The 18,778-nt window shown below is 39.0% G+C and overlaps 1 protein-coding gene across 3 annotated transcripts in view; it reads right to left on the bottom strand.

The window, feature by feature from the left end:
• FAM169A (family with sequence similarity 169 member A) overlaps nt 1-18,778 on the bottom strand; it is a 72,373-nt gene that overhangs the window by 31,057 nt on the left and 22,538 nt on the right. For all 3 annotated transcript variants that reach the window (XM_036078535.2, XM_036078536.2, XM_036078534.2), the window contains one exon: nt 16,641-16,812. In XM_036078535.2, coding sequence (XP_035934428.1) covers nt 16,641-16,812 — 172 coding nt within the window. The remainder of the gene's footprint in view (nt 1-16,640; nt 16,813-18,778) is intronic.

Genomic DNA, 18,778 nt, shown 5'->3' with positions numbered 1-18,778 from the left:
CAGGTCATGATCCCAGGATCCTGGGATCAAGTCCCGCATCAGGCTCCCTGCTTAGCACGGAGCCTGCTTCTCCCTCTGCCCCTCCTGTGCTCATGCTCGCTCTCGCTCTCTCTGACAAATAAATAAAATCTTTAAAAACAAAAACAAAACAAAAAAACCCACAAAATCCTCAACTAAATCTTTTTGCAGAAATTCACAAGATGATCCTAAAATTCATACAGAAATGCAAACAACCGCAAAAAAGCCAAAACAATCGTAAAACAAAAAAAAAGTTGAAGGACTCACATTTGTCATTTTAAAACTTACAAAGCTGCAGTAATCAAAACAGTATGGTACTGGCCCGAGAACAGTTACAAAGATCAATGGAATAGAACTGAGGGTCCAGAAACAAAACCTCTTATTTATGGTTAACTGATTTTTGACAGGGTTTCCAAGGCAATTCTATGGAAAAAGAATAGTCTTTTCATTGAACAGTTCTGAGACAAGATATTAACCTAGGCAAAAAAAAAAAAAAATATGTTGGACTCCCTTCCTCACACCATATACACAGATTAACTGCAAGTGGATCATCAACCTAAATATAAGATCGCTATAAAACTAACACTATAAAACTCTTGGTAGAAAACATAGCAGTAAATCTTTATCACCTTGGATTAGACAAAGCTTTCTTAGATAAATACCAAAAGTGACAAAGAAAATAAATTGGATTTCATCAAAATTTAAAAATGCTGTGCTTCAAAGGACACCATCAAGATAGTGAAAAGACAACCTTTAAAATAGGAGAAAATATTTCCAAATTATATGTCCAAGAGACCTGTACCTAAATTATATAAAGAATGCTTATAACTCATAATAAAAAGACAAATAAAACCCAATTTTAAAATGGGCTAAGAATTTAAATATATATTTCTCCAAAGAAGACATACAAATGGCTGACGGGTATATGAAAAAATGTTCAATGTCACCAATCAACAGGGATATGCAAATCAAAACAACAAAGTATCACTTCATACCTATCAGGATGACTATCACCAAAACAAAACAAACAAAAAAACCAAAGATAACAAGTGTTGGTGGGAATATGGAAAACTGGAACCCTTGTACACTGTTGATGGGAATACAAAATGGTATAGCCACTATGGAAAACAGTATGGAAGTTCCTCAAAAATATCAAAAATAGAACTACCATATCATCCAGCAATCCCACTTCTGGGTATTTATCCAAGAATTGAAATCAGGATCTCAAAAGAGGTATCAGCAATCCCATGTTCATTGCAGCGCTATTCACAATAGCCAAGGTGTTATGACAACCTAAATATCCACTGATGGATGAATAAAGAAAATGTGGTATACACATACAACGGAATAAAATTCAGTCATTTAAAAAATAAATCTTGCGATACATGACAACATGGATGAACCCTGAAGACATTATGCTAAGTAAAATAAGTCAGCCACAGAAGTACAAATACTGTACGACTCCAACTATGTAAGATATCTAAAATAGTCAAACTCAAAGAAGCAGAAAACAGAACCATGTTCACCAAGGGCAGGGAAGATGGAAATCAGAAGTTGCCAATCAATGGGTTTAAAGCTTCATTAATGCAAGATTAGTAAATTCTATGGATTTGCTGTATAACTTTATTCCTATAGTTGACAATATTGTATTCTATACTTAAAAATCTGTTAAGAGTAGATCTTATGTTAAGTGTTCTTAAACCAATAAAGATTAATCACTTTAATAGAGTGAATTTTATGATATGTGACTCTTGAAATAACTATGGTGAGTGAAAGAACCCAGGCTAAAACAAACAAAAATGTACATACTGTAATGATCACATCTTATAAAATTCCAGAAAAGCAAGCTAATCTATAGTAATAGACTGGAGATAAGTGTTTGCCTGGGGATTCGTAGTGGGAAGTGGGATGGTTACAAAGGAGCAAGAGAAACTTTTGGGGATAATGGATATGTTTATCATCTTAATTGTGGTAATAGTTTCATAGCTGTAAACATAAAACACAACAAATTGTAAATTTTAAATATGGGCAATTTTTTTTATGTCAGTTATACCACAATAAAGCTGGGGGGAGAAAAGTTAAAAAAAAAAAAAAAAAAAGACAAACCAATTTAAAAATGGGCAAAGGATCTAAACAGACATTTTCCCAAGGAAGACAAACAAATGGCCAATACGCACATGAAAAGATGCTTGACATCCTTAGCCATTAAGGAAATGCAACTGAAAATGACAATGCCATGACACTTCATACCTACTACACTGCCTAAAATCAAAAAGATAAATAAAAACAAGTGTTGGTGAGAATGTGGAGAAAATGCAATCCTGGTACATTGCTGACAGTAATGTAAAATGGTGCACTTTGGAAAACCATTTGGCAGCTCCTCAAAAGGCTAAACTTAGAGTTACCATAAGATCCTGCAATTCCCCTCTTAGGTATATACCCAAGAGAAATAAAAACACACCCACACAAAAATCTGTACACAAATGTTCACAGCAATATTATTTATAACAGCCAGAAAGTAGAAACAATTCAAAGTCCAACAAATGATGAAAGACAGTATTGCTACATCCATACAATAGGGCATATTATTTGGCCATAAAAAGGAACGAAGTGGTGATAACATGCTGTAACATGGATGAAATATGAAAATAGTACTCCAAGCCAAAGAATCCAGACACAAAAAACTACTGTGTCTGATTGTATTACTGTATAACTCCATTTATATGTCCAGAATAGACAAATCTACAGAGACAGAAATCTAGAGAGACAAGCGACTGGTTGCCTAAGACCAGTGCCGAGGGAGTTGAAAAGTGACTGCCAGTGAGTACAGGGTTTCCTTTTGGGGATGATCAAAGTGATCTAAAATTGATTATGATGACAGTTGTACAATTTGGTGAATCTACTAAAAAAAACTGAATTGTATAATTTACATGGGTGAATTGTATGGAATGTGAATACTACCTCAATAAAGCTATTAAAAATGTAAAAAGGGGCGCCTGGGTGGCTCAGTTGGTTAAGCGACTGCCTTCGGCTCAGGTCATGATCCTGGAGTCCCGGGATTGAGTCCCGCATCGGGCTCCCTGCTCAGCAGGGAGTCTGCTTCTCCCTCTCCCGCTCCCCCCTCTTGTGCTCTCTCTCTCAAATAAATAAATAAAATCTTTAAAATAAAATAAAATAAAATAAAAATGTAAAAAGAAGACAAGCGCCTGGGTGGCTCAGTCAGTTAAGCGGCCAACTCTTGGTTTCAGCTCAGGTGATGATCTCAGGGTAGTGAGATCGAGCCCTGCATTGGGCTCCATGCTAAATGGGGAATCTGCTTGAGATTCTCTCTCTCCCTCTCTTTGCCCCTCCCCACACACATGCACTTGCTCTCTCAAAATGTTCCCTCTAAATCTTCAAAATATTTTTTAAAATTGTAAAAACAAAAAGGTAATTTATACATGTGATTCCAATAAACCATTTATAGTCAGATTTTTCATAGATACTCCCCAAATCTGATCTTCTCTTAGTTGACCAATTTTTACTCACCAAACCCGATCTTCTCTTAGTTGACCCATTTTTCAGTAAATCTCATCACCCCCACCCAGCTGCTTACAGCAAAAAGTCAAGAATTCATCCTTGACTCATTTCCTTCATAGCTGATGTACAATCCATCAGAAATCCTGCATCAGTAACTTCATAATTTATCTCAAATATAGTGACTTCTACCCCTATCTCCCTTGTCCAAGCCACCATCACCTCTTAACAGGGCCTCTCTGCAACAGCCTCTTAACTAACTAAACTCAATTCCAGTATCCCCTCCCCGGTTTTTCACACAACAGTTACCTGTTTCAAAGGCAAATCAGATTGTGTTACACCCATGTTCAAAACCCTTCAATGGATTCTCATTACCCAAAGAATAAATTCAAACTCTTTCCTTGGCCTATAAGACCATTCAGGATACGGCCCTGCCTCTCCCCATCCCCGTATCACACACTCCCTCTACTTTAGCCACTGGCCCTCTTGCTATTTCTCAAACGCCCTGAACTTGCTTCTGCCTCAGGGCTTCTGCATTTCAGTTCTTTGCCTCAAAACCTCTTCTCCTGAAACTTCACATATCCCATCATCCCCTTACTTCCTTCAGAGATGCTTACCCTGACTTTCTATTTAAAACACACACTCTCGGGGGGCGCCTGGGTGGCTCAGTTGGTTAAGCGACTGCCTTCGGCTCAGGTCATGATCCTGGAGTCCCGGGATCGAGTCCCACATCGGGCTCCCTGCTCAGCAGGGAGTCTGCTTCTCCCTCTGACCCTCCTCCCTCTCATGCTGTCTCTCATTCTCTCGCAAATAAATAAAATCTTAAAAAAAAAAAAAAAAAAATTAAAAAAAGAAAAAAAAGTAAAACACACACTCTCGGGGCGCCTGGGTGGCTCAGTCGTTAAGCGTCTGCCTTCGGCTCAGGTCATGATTCCAGGGTCCTGGGATCGAGCCCCGCATCGGGCTCCCTGCTCGGTGGGAAGCCTGCTTCTCCCTCTCCCACTCCCCCTCTCTCGCTGTCTCTCTCTCTGTCAAATAAATAAATAAAATCTTTAAAAAAATAAAAAATAAAAAATAAAAAAAAATAAAACACACACTCTCTCGGGCGCTTGGGTGGCTCAGTTTGTTAAGCGACTGCCTTCGGCTCAGGTCATGATCCCAGAGTCCCAAGATCGAGTCCCACATGGGGCTCCCTGCTTGGCGGGGAATCTGCTACTCCCTCTGACCCTACCCTCTCTTGTGCTCTCTCTCTCTTCTCTCTCTCTTAAATAAATAAAATCCTAAAAAAAAAAAAAAATACAGGGCGCCTGGGTGGCTCAGTCGTTAAGCGTCTGCCTTCAGCTCAGGTCATGATGCCGGGGTCTGGGATCGAGCCCCGCATCGGGCTCCCTGCTCAGCGGGGAGCCTGCTTTTCCCTCTCCCTCAGCCTGCCGCTCTGCCTACTTGTGATCTCTCTAATAAATAAGTGAAATCTTTAAAAAAAATAAATAAAAATAAAACACACTCTCTCTTCTTTTATCTACTTTCATTTTCTTCATAGCATTGTCTACTTGTTTATTCACTGCCAACTCCTCCTCTAAAATCTAAGCTCCATGAGGGGAGTCAACACAATTTTTATTACTAACTCTCAATTTCTCCCTCTTGCTCTTTCTCCTACTCATTTTCTTTCACTTTTCTTTCCTTCCCTCTCTATATATAGCATCTTTCAAAATAACTTTTGAAAGATGGATAAATTTTCACAAAACCATTCAGCATCTATTCAAATTCAAAAACAGATATTCTACCACACTTGAATGACTTTCTCTCCTCATGAAAATCACCATTTCTTCTTTGTCCACCAGGAATATGTCTTCCCTCACCTTCATAAATACTGGTTTAATGCCTCACAAAGGCATCGGTGGGTTACTGTCTCCACAGAACACATGCATAATGTGAATCCTAAACAAATAATGTGATTATATCTACACGAGAAACCTTGTCATATAGCACTACACAAGTATTCTCATCATAGTCCTGATGCTTTATAAATCAGCTATGGCAACGTTAGCTGTTGTAACAAACCAATATGGAAAGCTCAACGTTAAGACTCGTTTTTACTTAAGTACCAGTCCCAGACAGGTGCTACGGCAGAGTGGCTGGCCTTCTGGTGCACCATCATCCAGGAACGGTTTCGGTTACCTACTGCGGCCCAACAAACCATCCCAAAATGTACCGGCTGAAAACAAAAATTTTCGTTATTTATCGCAAGTTTTATATGGTTATCATATGGGGAACTGAAACAGCTGAAAGTCCAAATGGCTTCACTCCCACAAAACACAGTCTGTATCGGCTGTTGACTGAAAGCGCAGCTGGGCTTGCCACCTGGGAGCCTCAGTTCTCTTTAATGCAGCTGTTTGGGCTTCCTCACCACATGGCAGTCTTGAAGTAGTCATACTTCTTACATGGTGACTTAGCTTCTAACAGTATCAAAATGCAAATTTCCAGGCCTTCTTAAGGTTTAGCACAGTGACACTTGTGCTGCATTCTACTGGTAAACCATGTCACAGGGCCACCCAGACTCAAGTAGACTACACAAGCACACACATACTGGAATCATGATTCACTGGGGCCCACCAAAGTAACAGGAACTCAGGTTCCTTCTGTCTTGTGGCTTCTCCAACCACTAGGTCTTCAAAATCCACTGCATTCAGCAGACAGATGGAGAAAAAAAATGCACCTTAACCACTTAGATCCAACATCATATCATTTTTCATTACTTTGGAAAGAACTAGTCACATAGCCCCAAGCTGTGAAAGTGAGTGGAAAATATAATCCCTGACTGGGCAGCTATTGGCCAATGACTAGAATATAGAAGATAAAGCACAAACATTTGGTGAACAGTTGGTAGCCTCACTAACCTTCCCCTTTCTCTTATCTCCCAGTAGATTAACATTTCCTTTTTAACTGTCAGGAAATCAATGAGCACATCAAAGCAGATAGTACCTTTTGCTGGCAGACTCCCTCCACAGTTACGTTTGGTTATCTCAAGCTGTTTCCAGTAACTTATATCCTCACACCAATATTCATGAACACACACTCACTTTATATAAATAAGAGTTTTGACAGATCTCATATACATTTCAAAATTACACTGACTTCTGAGGCACCTGGCTGACTCAGTTGGTACCGGCATGTAACTCTTGATCTTGGGGTTGTGAGTTCGAGCCCCATGTTGGGTGTAGATACTATTTAAAAATAAGATAATAAAATCATAAATAAATAAAATTACACTGACTTTTGTCAAAATCCACACCTCCCCCATGTGATCGAACTTACATTTCTAACTATGTATCTCTACTTACTGTCTCATAGGCTCATTGAACTTTACATGTCAAAATTGAACTCAAGTATTACCAAATCCACTCCTCCTTCTATATTCCCAATCTTAAAACCTTCCCACCTAGGCACCCAAGCCAAAAAAACCCCCAAGAGTCACCACTGGTTTGACATATAGACATTAGAGTCAGGACACGCTGTCCACCCAAAAATCTCCCTCAAATCTGTTTCCTTCTCTATCCCTATTGCCACATTCCCAGTGTTGGTCCTTCTTTCACCTGGACTACTAAAATAGCTACCAACTAACTGACTTCCCTGATTTCAGAATACAATTTCCCTACCCAATCACCAAGTCCTAAAAAAATTATCTCACTAGGGCGCCTGGGTGGCTCAGTAGGTTAAGCATCTGCCTTTGGCTCAAGTCATGATCTCAGGGTCCTGGGACTGACACCTGTGGTGGGGTCCCTGCTCAGCGGGGAGCCCACTTGTCCCTCTCCCTCTGCCACTCCCCCTGCTCGTGCTCTCTAATAAATAAAATGTTTAAAAAAATTATCTCACTAAAATACTTAATCATGTTACCACTACATAAAATTCACTGATAGCTTCTTTGCCAGTAAAATTTCAAGCTTCTTTATGGCATTTAAGACCCTTCACAAGAGGACCCTCCATCTTTACCTCTCCCCACTCTACTCTCCCTATCCATTAGTCCCACCAGCTTACCCAGGGTGGCATCCCAAATACACCTTGAACTTTCATCACTCTGCCTTCTTTCATATATTTATATTCCATTTATATGTTTACTAAGATTGTTCTTTCCCTTCCCCCCTTCTCTGCCTACTGACATTCTCCTTACCCTTCAAAGCCATTTTATTTACTTATTTTTTAAAGATTTTATTTATTTGTCAGAGAGAGAGACAGAGACAGAGAGCAAGCACAAGCAGGGGGAGCAGCGGGCAGAGGCAGAGGGAGAAGTAGACTCCCCACTGAGCAAGGAGCCAGATGCGGGACTCGATCCCAGGACCCTGGAATCATGACTGGAGCCAAAGGCAGATGCTTAACCAACTGAGCCACTCAGGTGTCCCTCAAAGCCACTTTTAAATAGCATTTTCTCAGGGTGCCTGGGTGGCTCAGTTGGTTAAGCGACTGCCTGCGGCTCAGGTCATGATCCTAGAGTCCCAGGATAGAGTCCCGCATCTCCCTCTGACCCTCTCCCCTCTCATGCTCTCTCTCTCTCAATCTCTCAAATAAATAAATAAAATCTTTTAAATAAATAAATAAATAGATAGATAGCACTTTCTCAGTGACACCTTCCTCTAGGCAAAACTTACTGCTCCAGCAATGTCCACAATAGCCAAACTATGGAAAGAGCCCAGATGTCCATCGACAGATGAATGGATAAAGATGTGGTATATATACAATGGAATATTATGCAGCCATCAAAAAATGAAATCTTGCCGTTTGCAACGATGCGGATGGAACTAGAGGGTATTAGGCTAAGCAAAATAAGTCAATCAGAGAAAGACAATTATCATATGATCTCACTGATATGAGGAATTTGAGAAACAAGGCAGAGGATGCTAGGGGAAGAGAGGAAAAAATGAAACAAGATGAAACCAGAGAAGGAGACAAACCGTAAGAGACTCGTAATCTCAGGAAACAAACTGAGGGTTGCTGGAGTGGTGGGGGGTGAGAAGGATGGGGTAACTGGGTGATGCACACTGCGGGGGGTATGTGCTATGGTGAGCGCTGTGAATTGTGTAAGACTGATGAATCACAGACCTGTACCCCTGAAACAAACATTATATGTTAATAGTAATAAAAAATTACCCATTAACCTAAAAAAAAAAAACTGCTCCATTTTTCAGTGACTACTATTGTTGATACCTCAAATACAGTTCTTATCAAACTGAATTATGAGTGTTTATTTAATGACCAAAGTTTTCTGTTTCATTCACTAAATTTTTGGTATTTAAAGGCACAGGAACCCAGGACCAGCTATCTTTGTGTCTACACTGACAATGCAATCAGCCCTACCTCCCCAGTAAAGAGAATGCTTACTGGAAAGCACGTGGCCCTTTAAGTGGCTAGAAATTCACCTGAAAACAAAGTAGCCACTTCATTTCCCAATGACATATTTCAGGTAGCCACACAGTAGTTGGGACTTCCCCATGTCTTTGCTCATTTCCTTTAAAAAAGGATTATACCTAAACAAGCTCAATGCCCTACAATATAACCTCACTCATCCAACACAAACTTCTACTATGTTTTGCCTTTAGCTATAGCGTTTTGATAATTCCTTTAAAAAAAAAAATCTTAAAACAGAAGGGCTAATCAAAAAAAATGAAATTTTGCCATTTGCAACGACGTGGATGGAACTAGAGGGTATTATGCTAAGTGAAATAAGTCAATCAGAGAAAGACAATTATCATATGATCTCACTGATATGAGGAATTTAAGAAACAAGACAGAAATCATAGGGGAAGGGAGGGAAAAACGAAACAAGACGAAACCAGAGAGGGAGACAAACCATAAGAGACTCTTAATCTCAGGAAACAAACAGGGTTGCTGGAGTGGCCGGGGGTGGGAGGGATGGGGTGGCTGGGTGATGGGACACTGGGGAGGGTATGTGCTATGGTGAGCACTGTGAATTGTGTAAGACTGATGAATCACAGACCTGTACCCCTGAAACAAACAGTACATTATATGTTAATAAAAAACAAACAAACAAACAAAAAACCAGAAGGGCTAGAGAACTGAATTTCAGTGAACAGGAGGTGAGTGATTTGCCCAAAAAAGGAGGGAAGACCATAGATATATAGATATAGCTCTCAGTTAAAAGGTCTAAAAATCTTAAGGAAAGCTGACTAGCAAATGATAAGAAGGAAAAACACTTCCATTATGAATTACTTCAAAAGAGGATTACAAAAATTAAAAATATGTCCCTTAGTAGTGATCGTAAATCCCTTTGGTAGTGACTCAAAAAAATGATTTACAGTACTTGTTGATTAGATTGTGCTTCCTTCATATGGTTCTTTGTGCTTTCCCAAAATATGGGTCTTCAAATGGAATCAAGGTGGTTCACAGTTAAAGCCAAATAATAATGGGTATTTCCAAAACAGCAGATAATGACAGTGTCCTCAATTTTGTTTTTTTCTCAGCTCGTCTACATTAAATGTGGTATCTGATTTACACAAATTTCCATCTTCTCTATTTCTTGACATAAGGCAAAGAGTTACAAAATTTCCACTGAATTAACAAAGGGGTTTCTTGCTTTTCACAGCTACATTAGGTATTTCTCATTTGCAGTTCTATAGTTAGCACAGCCCTTTTACCATTACAGATCCTGTGAAGACTTAAAAAGTTCAGCTAGTTTCATGGTACACACTGATTAGATTGTGGATATAGTTCATTTTTTAAAATTGTTCACTTTTTGGTTTTAATCAAAGTTTTATATGTACATTGCTTAGAGCACAACAGTCCTACTGGACTGAAAAGAAAAAAAGCAGTCCTGTGACTGCCTCCATGATCCACACAGAAACACTTTCTGCTCCCCAGAAACCACTACTTTGAAATTATTTAGCTTATCTTTCTGGTATTTACTTCCACATCTCTAAATAACTTACTACTTTTTTTGATTTTTTTCCATTTTAGGCATCAGCAACTGCCTTCCCAGGATTGAAGATGAGAATTTAGCTCTTACATTTATCCACCCCACTCCCAATTCCACAGAACCACACTTCCTCAGTGTATTAGGGGCATTGTTTCACTTCTAGTGTGCAGTTTGGATGTGGAGGGATCTAATCATTCTGATTCTTGATCCCTTGTATAAATGCTTCTCTCATTCTCCAGAGACTTACAAAATCTTTTCTCTATCCCAGATTTTTTTTTTTTTAAAGATTTTATTTATTTATTTATTTGACAGAGAGAGAGACAGCAAGAAAGGGAACATAAGCAGGGAGGGTGGGAGAGGGAGAAGCAGGCCTCCCACCAAGGAGCAGGGAGCCCGATGCAGGGCTCAATCCCAGGACCCTGGGATCATGACCTGAGCCGAAGGCAGACACCTAACCACTGAGCCACACAGGCGCCCCATCCCAGAATTCTGAAATTTCCTAATAATCTATCTCAGTATGAGTCTATTTTAATTCATTGTGATGGATGCTCAGTGGGTCCTTTTAATGTGGAAATGCATGTTCTATAATTCTGAGAAATTTTCTTGAATTATTTCATTGGAAACTTCTTCCCCTCTGGTTTCTCTGTTCTCTCCTGAAACACCTATTATTCAGACCATTCCTGTAATTTTCTTACCTATTTTCCATCATTTAGGGTTTGTTTTTTCTTGTTGTTGCTCTCCTTTCTGATCCACTTCCTCAACTTTATCTTCCGTACATTGAATTTTGAATTTCCAAGAGCTCTACAGACATTCTTTTAATATATACTGTCTTCATTCCATCAGTGTAAGGACTACTCTTACCTTCCAAATATATCAATAGTTGTTTTGTTTTGTTTTTCATTGTCTCTTCCAAGTTGTTCTGATCTCCATATTTCATATCACTGGCTTCCCCTAACTAAGCTATTTGTTTGAAGTTATGAATGAGGCATTAAAAAGCTAATGATTAGATGTTCTGTGTGCATGGTGGTGACTGCTGACAATGAACCTCACAGAAGGATGATCTGACTGCGACATTTCCTAGGCGAACCACTTATATTGGTATTTATGGAATTTTTTTCTCTTGGCCAATTCAAATTCCTCAAAGGAAACATTTTTGCTCATGTTGTAACCTTTAAATAAATTTTGAAATACCACGTATTCACACATTTTTGGTAACATCTAAAATTTTCATCTTTAAGTTTCAATAATTGCAAGGATGGAATTTCTAGCACATTATATTAACTTTTGAGAAACTATTACACAAATTTTAGACTCACAGAAAAGTTGCAAAAATATAGAGTTCCATAAACCCTTCATCCAGCTTCCCTAATGTTAACACCTTACACAACCAAAGTACTATTATCAAAACCAGGAAATGAATATTGACGAAATACTGTTGGCTAGAGACCTTATTCAAAATTCACCAGTTTTGCCAATAACGCCTTTTTTCTGTTTCAGAATCCAATCCAGGGCTCCATACTCAATTTAGTTTAATATCTCTTTAGTTCTGGTCTTTGATAATTACTCCACCTTTGTCTTTCATGATTTTAATACTTTTAGAGATTACTGATCAGTTATCTTGTAGAGAACCTTCAGTTTGGCTTTGTCTAAAGTCCTTTCATTATAAAATGAAGGTTATGGGTTTGGGGCAATAATACCAGAAATGATGTTTATGCCCTTCTCAGTACATCATAGATCAGGAAACATGATACTGATGGGTCTTATTCCTGGTGATATTAACCATGATCTACTAGTTAACATGGTATCTGCCATGATACTCTATGTAAATTTACTTTTTTTCCCTTTTCAATTAACAGTATTAAAAATTATTTTATCACTCTTCTAAATGTATCAAATGGACCCTAAAAACTATTAATTTGATAACCCTCATCATCCACTTAACTATTCCTTTACTATTGAACTAACTTATCCTTAACACTCAAAAATTTTATAATGTTCCTTTTTCTTGAACTTCTATTTCTTTTTTTTTTTAAGATTTTATTTATTTATTTGACAGAGAAAGAGACAGTGAGAGAAGGAACACAAGCAAGGGGAGTGGGAGAGGGAGAAGCAGGCTTCCCACCGAGCAGGGAGCCCGATGCGGGGCTCGATCCCAGGACCCTGGGATCATGACCTGAGCCAAAGAAAGACGCTTAACGACTGAGCCACCCAGGTGCCCCTGAACTTCTATTTCTATTGTATTTATTCTACAGAATGTTATCCTGATGTCACGTATTTTTACACTTGGATTACATATTTATTATCCAACTGTTCTTCACTGCAAAAACATACCTGTACATAAATACAAATTTTTCAAATTTCTTGTGACTATGAGGTTCTAATTATCAATCCAAAAGAAATTTTGAGTTATCATTACCATTAATATTAGTACATGATAGATCAAAACACAAGTGTATTATACATTTGGAAAACTAATTATTAGGCAAAAAATAAAATTTTACTGAAAATACATCGCCTATGAAATAAATGGAGCTCACTTTTTTTTTTGGTTTATGAATCCATGAATGAATACTGCTTAATACCAGAAGGAGACAAGGTTCAGCATTAATTCTTTTTTTTTTTTTTTTTAAAGATTTTATTTATTTATTTGACAGAGAGAGACACAGCGAGAGAGGGAACACAAGCAGGGGGAGTGGGAGAGGGAGAAGCAGGCTTCCTGCGGAGCAGGGAGCCCCATGCAGGGCTCAATCCCAGGACCCTGGGATCATTACCTGAGCCAAAGGCAGACTCTTAACGACTGAGCCACCCAGGCGCCCCTCAGCATTAATTCTATTCCTATTTCTTTATAGATAAAAGTACTTAATAACCATAGAAGGGACCAGAAAACCTTCTGTTATAATGACATTATTCAATTCTGTGAGCTCCCTTAGAGTTATGTGCCAGATTTCACACAATCTACTGTAAAGAACTATTTTTATTAATCTGACATCTACCTAACCCAAAAAAAACATACAAACAAACTCTATGTCCCCCCCAGTGATCTCTTTATTTCAGGCTAAAAAAGAATTTATGTAGTTTCTTAAATTTCATTGTAGTGTAATAGGATTTGACTTCATAAACAGTCTCCTTTTATATATCAAAACTATTTTTACATCCCAATAAACATCCCAATATAATGATTTGCTATTTAATTTAAAAATCATAAATAGTAAGTGATACCATAAGGCTCTCATTCAACTACAAATTTGTTTAATAAAGATTTAATCTGTTTGCTATTGGTACAGTTTTTTTTCCCTGATACATATATTAGGAACACTTCTATTACAAAATGTTTTAGTATTTGTTTTGGATGTTTTTTTCAAAATATTGTACATTTGGGGGGCGCCTGGGTGGCTCAGTCGTTAAGCGTCTGCCTTCAGCTCAGGTCATGATCCCAGGGTCCTGGGATCGAGCCCCGCATCGGGCTCCCTGCTCGGCGGGAAGCCTGCTTCTCCCTCTCCCACTCCCCCTGCTGTGCTCTCTCTCTCGCTGTGTCTCTCTCTGTCAAATAAATAAATAAAAAATCTTTAAAAAAAAAAAAAAAATATTGTACATTTGGGTTTCCTTTAAAAAAATGCTTCCAGACTGAATTAAATGGTTATTAATTCAAAGGCTAGTACAAGCACACCTAATTCTGTTATCTGGTAGATGACAGCCAGAGCTTAAAGTGGAAAAGAACTAAAATAAACAGTAAGGAGGTAATGCAATTAGTAGAGAAGTATGGAAGGTGCTAAAGTGGTAGGCAAGTAGAACTTGAAAGCTCAAGGATATAAAATTTAGTAACTACCACAACAAGCAAAAATAGAGGCCAGGTCATAGAGGAGAGAAGGAGACCCAAAAGCACATGAAAGAAAGAGAAGCATACTCTTGGAATCAAGTAATGATCAGAAATACTGAAAGAGAAATGTTATGCCCTTTAACTGTGTGCCTTCAAGCCTTCAAGCTCTAAGTAAGTATAGACTAATACATGCTCCCAATGTCTGTGAGCTAGTTTCAGGTAAGAACTCCCCTGGAGCCAGTATGAGAAGCCAAAAAAAAAAAAAAAAATCCTCCAATTGCCATAGGAATTACCTTGTATAAAATAAAGCATAAAGCAACTGAAACATATCTCAACCCCAAAGCTTTTAAACATTAAAAAAAACTGATGCCTTTTATGCAATGCTTCCATTTAACCAACATTATTATTCTGCCCCTGGATAATGATAGCTTTCTGAATTTATACAAGAATAAAATAGCATATTAAAAGAGAACCCAAGTATTTATTAAAACAGCAAACCAGCTGGGGCACCTGGGTGGCTCAGTTGGTTGAGCATCCGGCTCTTGATTTCAGCAGAGGTCATGATCTCAGGATAGTGAGATCGAGCCCCAAGTCAGGCTCTGTACTCATCGGGGAGTCTGCTTGAGATTCTCTCTCTCCCTCTTCCTCTACCCCTACCCCCCCCCCACGTGCACTCTCTCTCCCTCTACACTAAATAAATAAATCTTTATATTTTTTTAAGTTTATTTATTTATTTGACAGACAGGGAGAGAGAGAGAGACAGCGAGAGAGGGAACACAAGCAGGGGGAGTGGGAGAGGGAGAAGCAGGCTTCCCGCCGAGCAGGGAGCCCGACGCAGGGCTTGATCCCAGGACCCTGGGATCATGACCTGAGCCGAAGGTAGACACTTAACAACTGAGCCACCCAGGCGCCCCAATAAATAAATCTTTAAAAAAATAAAACAGCAAACCAGTTTGAACTATACAGATCGCAGTTTTTTATTCTTGAGAAAAAGTAACCTTCTCACTGACTACATGCACTAATTCTTAAGTGTGTACTAATTACGTGATTAAGGTATCAGTCACAACTGTTCTGCAAACCAACAGTGAATTCAGTATGATCTTTAGACATGACCTGACCAAAAGGGCTAAATTTGGAAGGTTTTGTAAAATGTGAGAAAGGCTGAAAATAATGTGAGTGTTCTCTATGAAAGGTCTTTTGGTCAAGGCACAGAAAAAGCCAACTTGTTATGTGGTGGTTATAAGGTGAGAGTGTATGTGTGTACACAGATCAAGCAGGTTCTATCTTTCTGGCTCCAGGTACCTCTAGGAAGCGGAAATGGCAGGAAAATAGGTAAAGCAGGATGAAGCTCCACCCATCTTTTAGGAATAGGGTATAGGTGGTTCTTAGGATCAAAAATCCAAACTTTAGAAGTTTAACAATTTCAAAGCTATTTGAATTCTCTAAATATATTATTTTGTTTTTCATGCTAATGAGCAAAGCTGCCTTTAACAAATCAGGTTGAATCAGCTGTGTGAGGCAGACAAAGGCTATGCATTTGGTCCACAGGTAAACAGCAGTTTTAAAAGGAGCCCGTACTAGTGATAGCAGCAGGAATCAAACAACCACTTTAAATAAAGGGAAGGACGTGGAAGAAAGTCAAGACAGCCAAATATGAGGCTCAACACACAACTCTCTTTGCACATACATGGAGAAATCTTACCCTCTGTCAAACCTTTATTTTTGTTTTGTTCTTCAAGACTTTCCTAACAGGGGCACCTGGGTGGCTCAGTCGGTTAAGTGTCTCCCTTCAGCTCAGGTCATGATCCCAGGGTCCTGGGATCAAGCCCCGCATCAGGCTCTCTGCTCTGCGGGAAGCCTGCTTCTCCCTCTCCCACTCCCCCTGCTTGTGTTCCCTCTCTTGCTGTGTCTCTGTCAAATAAATAAATAAAATCTTTAAAAAAAAAAACTTTCCTGGGGCGCCTGGGTGGCTCAGTTGGTTGGGCGACTGCTTTCGGCTCAGGTCATGATCCTGGAGTCCCTGGATCAAGTCCCACATCAGGCTCCCTGCTCGGCAGGGAGTCTGCTTCTCCCTCTGACCCTCCCCCCTCTCATGTGCTCTCTCTCATTCTATTTCTCTCAAATAAATAAATAAAATCTTTTAAAAAATTTTAAAAAATAATAAATAAATAAATAAATAAATAAATAACTTTCCTAACAATCCTCATTTATATAGAAAGGTAGAATCAAAGTACTCCCAAGAAATACTAAGTAAAATCACCTCAATTTAAACTCTAAAGAGTCATTTAAAAGGATATTGCTATAGTTGGGGTCTAAAAAGGAGGTTTCCATAATATTTAGTTTAAATAACTTTTAAAGACTCACCTGTAGGCTTAACTGAATAAAACCCAATGGCTTCTCCTTTCTTCCACAGAATCTTGGCGTAATCAGTACTGCTATGACACAGGAATGGTATCTCATTTCTCTCCATTTCCTGTTTTCTATAAATAATCCGATTCAGAACATACAGAACCACTCTCTCCCCAAGAGTTCTCACCTGGAAAGAGAGTCAGACACCAGGCACAACAGTTACGATATGCATCCATTCAGAGATGCTATCTACCTTGCTCCCTGCTTCCACACCTCATACTAGCATTCAAAGCACTCTGAATACAGTCAAAATGATTTCTTAAACCTTTCATCACACAGATGGACCCATCATTTGTACCAGTAACAATCCATTTCTACAAACACATATTATGCATGGAATACTGCCTCTCAGCAAAATTCTAAAACAGGTAAAACAAGTTTCTAAGGTACCAATCCCCAGCATCTCTTCCTTAGTGTTCAAGCGTTTTCTTTTTTCTTCCAGCCGCCCAGATCCAGGGTCTCCCCCACCCTAATTGCTGCCCCACCACCTCTACTGCTTCAATTCTTCTTCACCTCATTTTAGCTTAAATAGTAAATAAGAAAGGAAAAAAAAAGCCTCATGTTATCCTCTAAGACTTTAAGAACAATTACCTTATTTGATGAGCAAGGCCATAATTATGCTCTTGGGAAAGGAATCTGTCTCATCTTTCCAGGTAAAATGTTCATTTAACAGTCATGTCTTGGTTGTCTAACTGTAAGGAATAGCCAGCGTGCCCCACACACATACCCTTCTGCCAGATCAGATGAGTGATGACAGTGGCACAGGCAAATCTGATAAAAACAAACTTGGGGCAATCACAGAACGGAAGCAGAGCCTCACTTCTTACCTGCAAGGCTACATGGTCACCAGGACCCCCTCACCAACTTTCTGACATCAACTGATGGGGTTTTTCCCCCACAGACATTTTTCACCACTAAAAACAAGGGTTCTATCCATAAAGTCTATTTCCCCTCAAGTGTCCTTAAAGAAGCACAAGAGTGCCCTCTAATTAGGTGAGTGAAGAAAGAAAAGCATTAACTATACACACACTACTCTCAAAAAAAAAAGAAAGAAAGAAAGAAAGCCTTAACCATACTACACACTAGGGGATGTCAGATACCAAACAACAAAGGAAATGACAAAGCTCACTAGCTTTCAGGGCAACCCATTCCTTCCCTGAACAGCTCCGACCAGTGTAAAATTCTTCTTCATACTGAGCTGACCATAGCCAAAGACTAGACTTTGATACCCTGGAGCCACACAGCCTAAAAATATTTGAAGAAAGCCATGACATTCCCCTAAATTTCATACCATAGGAACAAAGGAACAACTGAAGGAAAAGACTGATCTAATGCAATTTTGGGTACTCTGGCCATTCCAGTCCTCTCCCTTGAAACTGCTCTAGATCCTTAACATCTCTCCATTGGGACTTGCAGATATTACAAAATTAAACATTGAAGATGTTGCTAAGACAGTGGGGCTTTGCTATATAAGCTCAAGTTTTTTTATTAGTTTTTTTGCTTACCTTGGTTTTACTTCTAATTAACTAAAGCCCAATCATTTTCATTATGTGCTGTTTTAGCTTGTTCTTCATGGTGTACATGTGCAGTTTATTTTTTGAACCCATGGGTACTACTTTTCATCATGTTAGACCCTGCTCTTTGTTTCTTAATTCTGCCTTTCACAGACTTGTTCTCCCATTCAGCACTGTGACAGGCAGAATTGATCAGCATACCATCTGTGTCTTCCTCTAAGTAAACGATAAAATGATGACCAGGACAGAAAAAAGGACAAAGTTTGGCAGTATGCTACTGAGGATCTCCCTTCTAGTCCACTGATTAGAACACCTGAAAATTGACCACCTAAAATAGCCCTACCAATAGGCAAGTTTCCTGGTTAGTCTCTCTTAGAGACAGACAACCTAGGCAAACACACATACAGAACTAGCTTTCTCTCTAGCCTGTAAGAAAATCAGAAGCTAACGTCGATACAGATCACTACAGTTCAAGTAACCCATAGGTATTCACTCTTCCTCACCAATTCTCAGATACTTTTAGAACCACATAAAACTGAGGAAGCGCAATCAGACTACCAGTTTCATCATAACAGTGAA

The sequence above is a fragment of the Halichoerus grypus genome, chromosome 2 (genome assembly GCF_964656455.1).
Source record: "Halichoerus grypus chromosome 2, mHalGry1.hap1.1, whole genome shotgun sequence".
Lineage (NCBI taxonomy): Eukaryota > Metazoa > Chordata > Mammalia > Carnivora > Phocidae > Halichoerus > Halichoerus grypus.
This window is presented reverse-complemented; position numbering and strand designations above follow the sequence as displayed.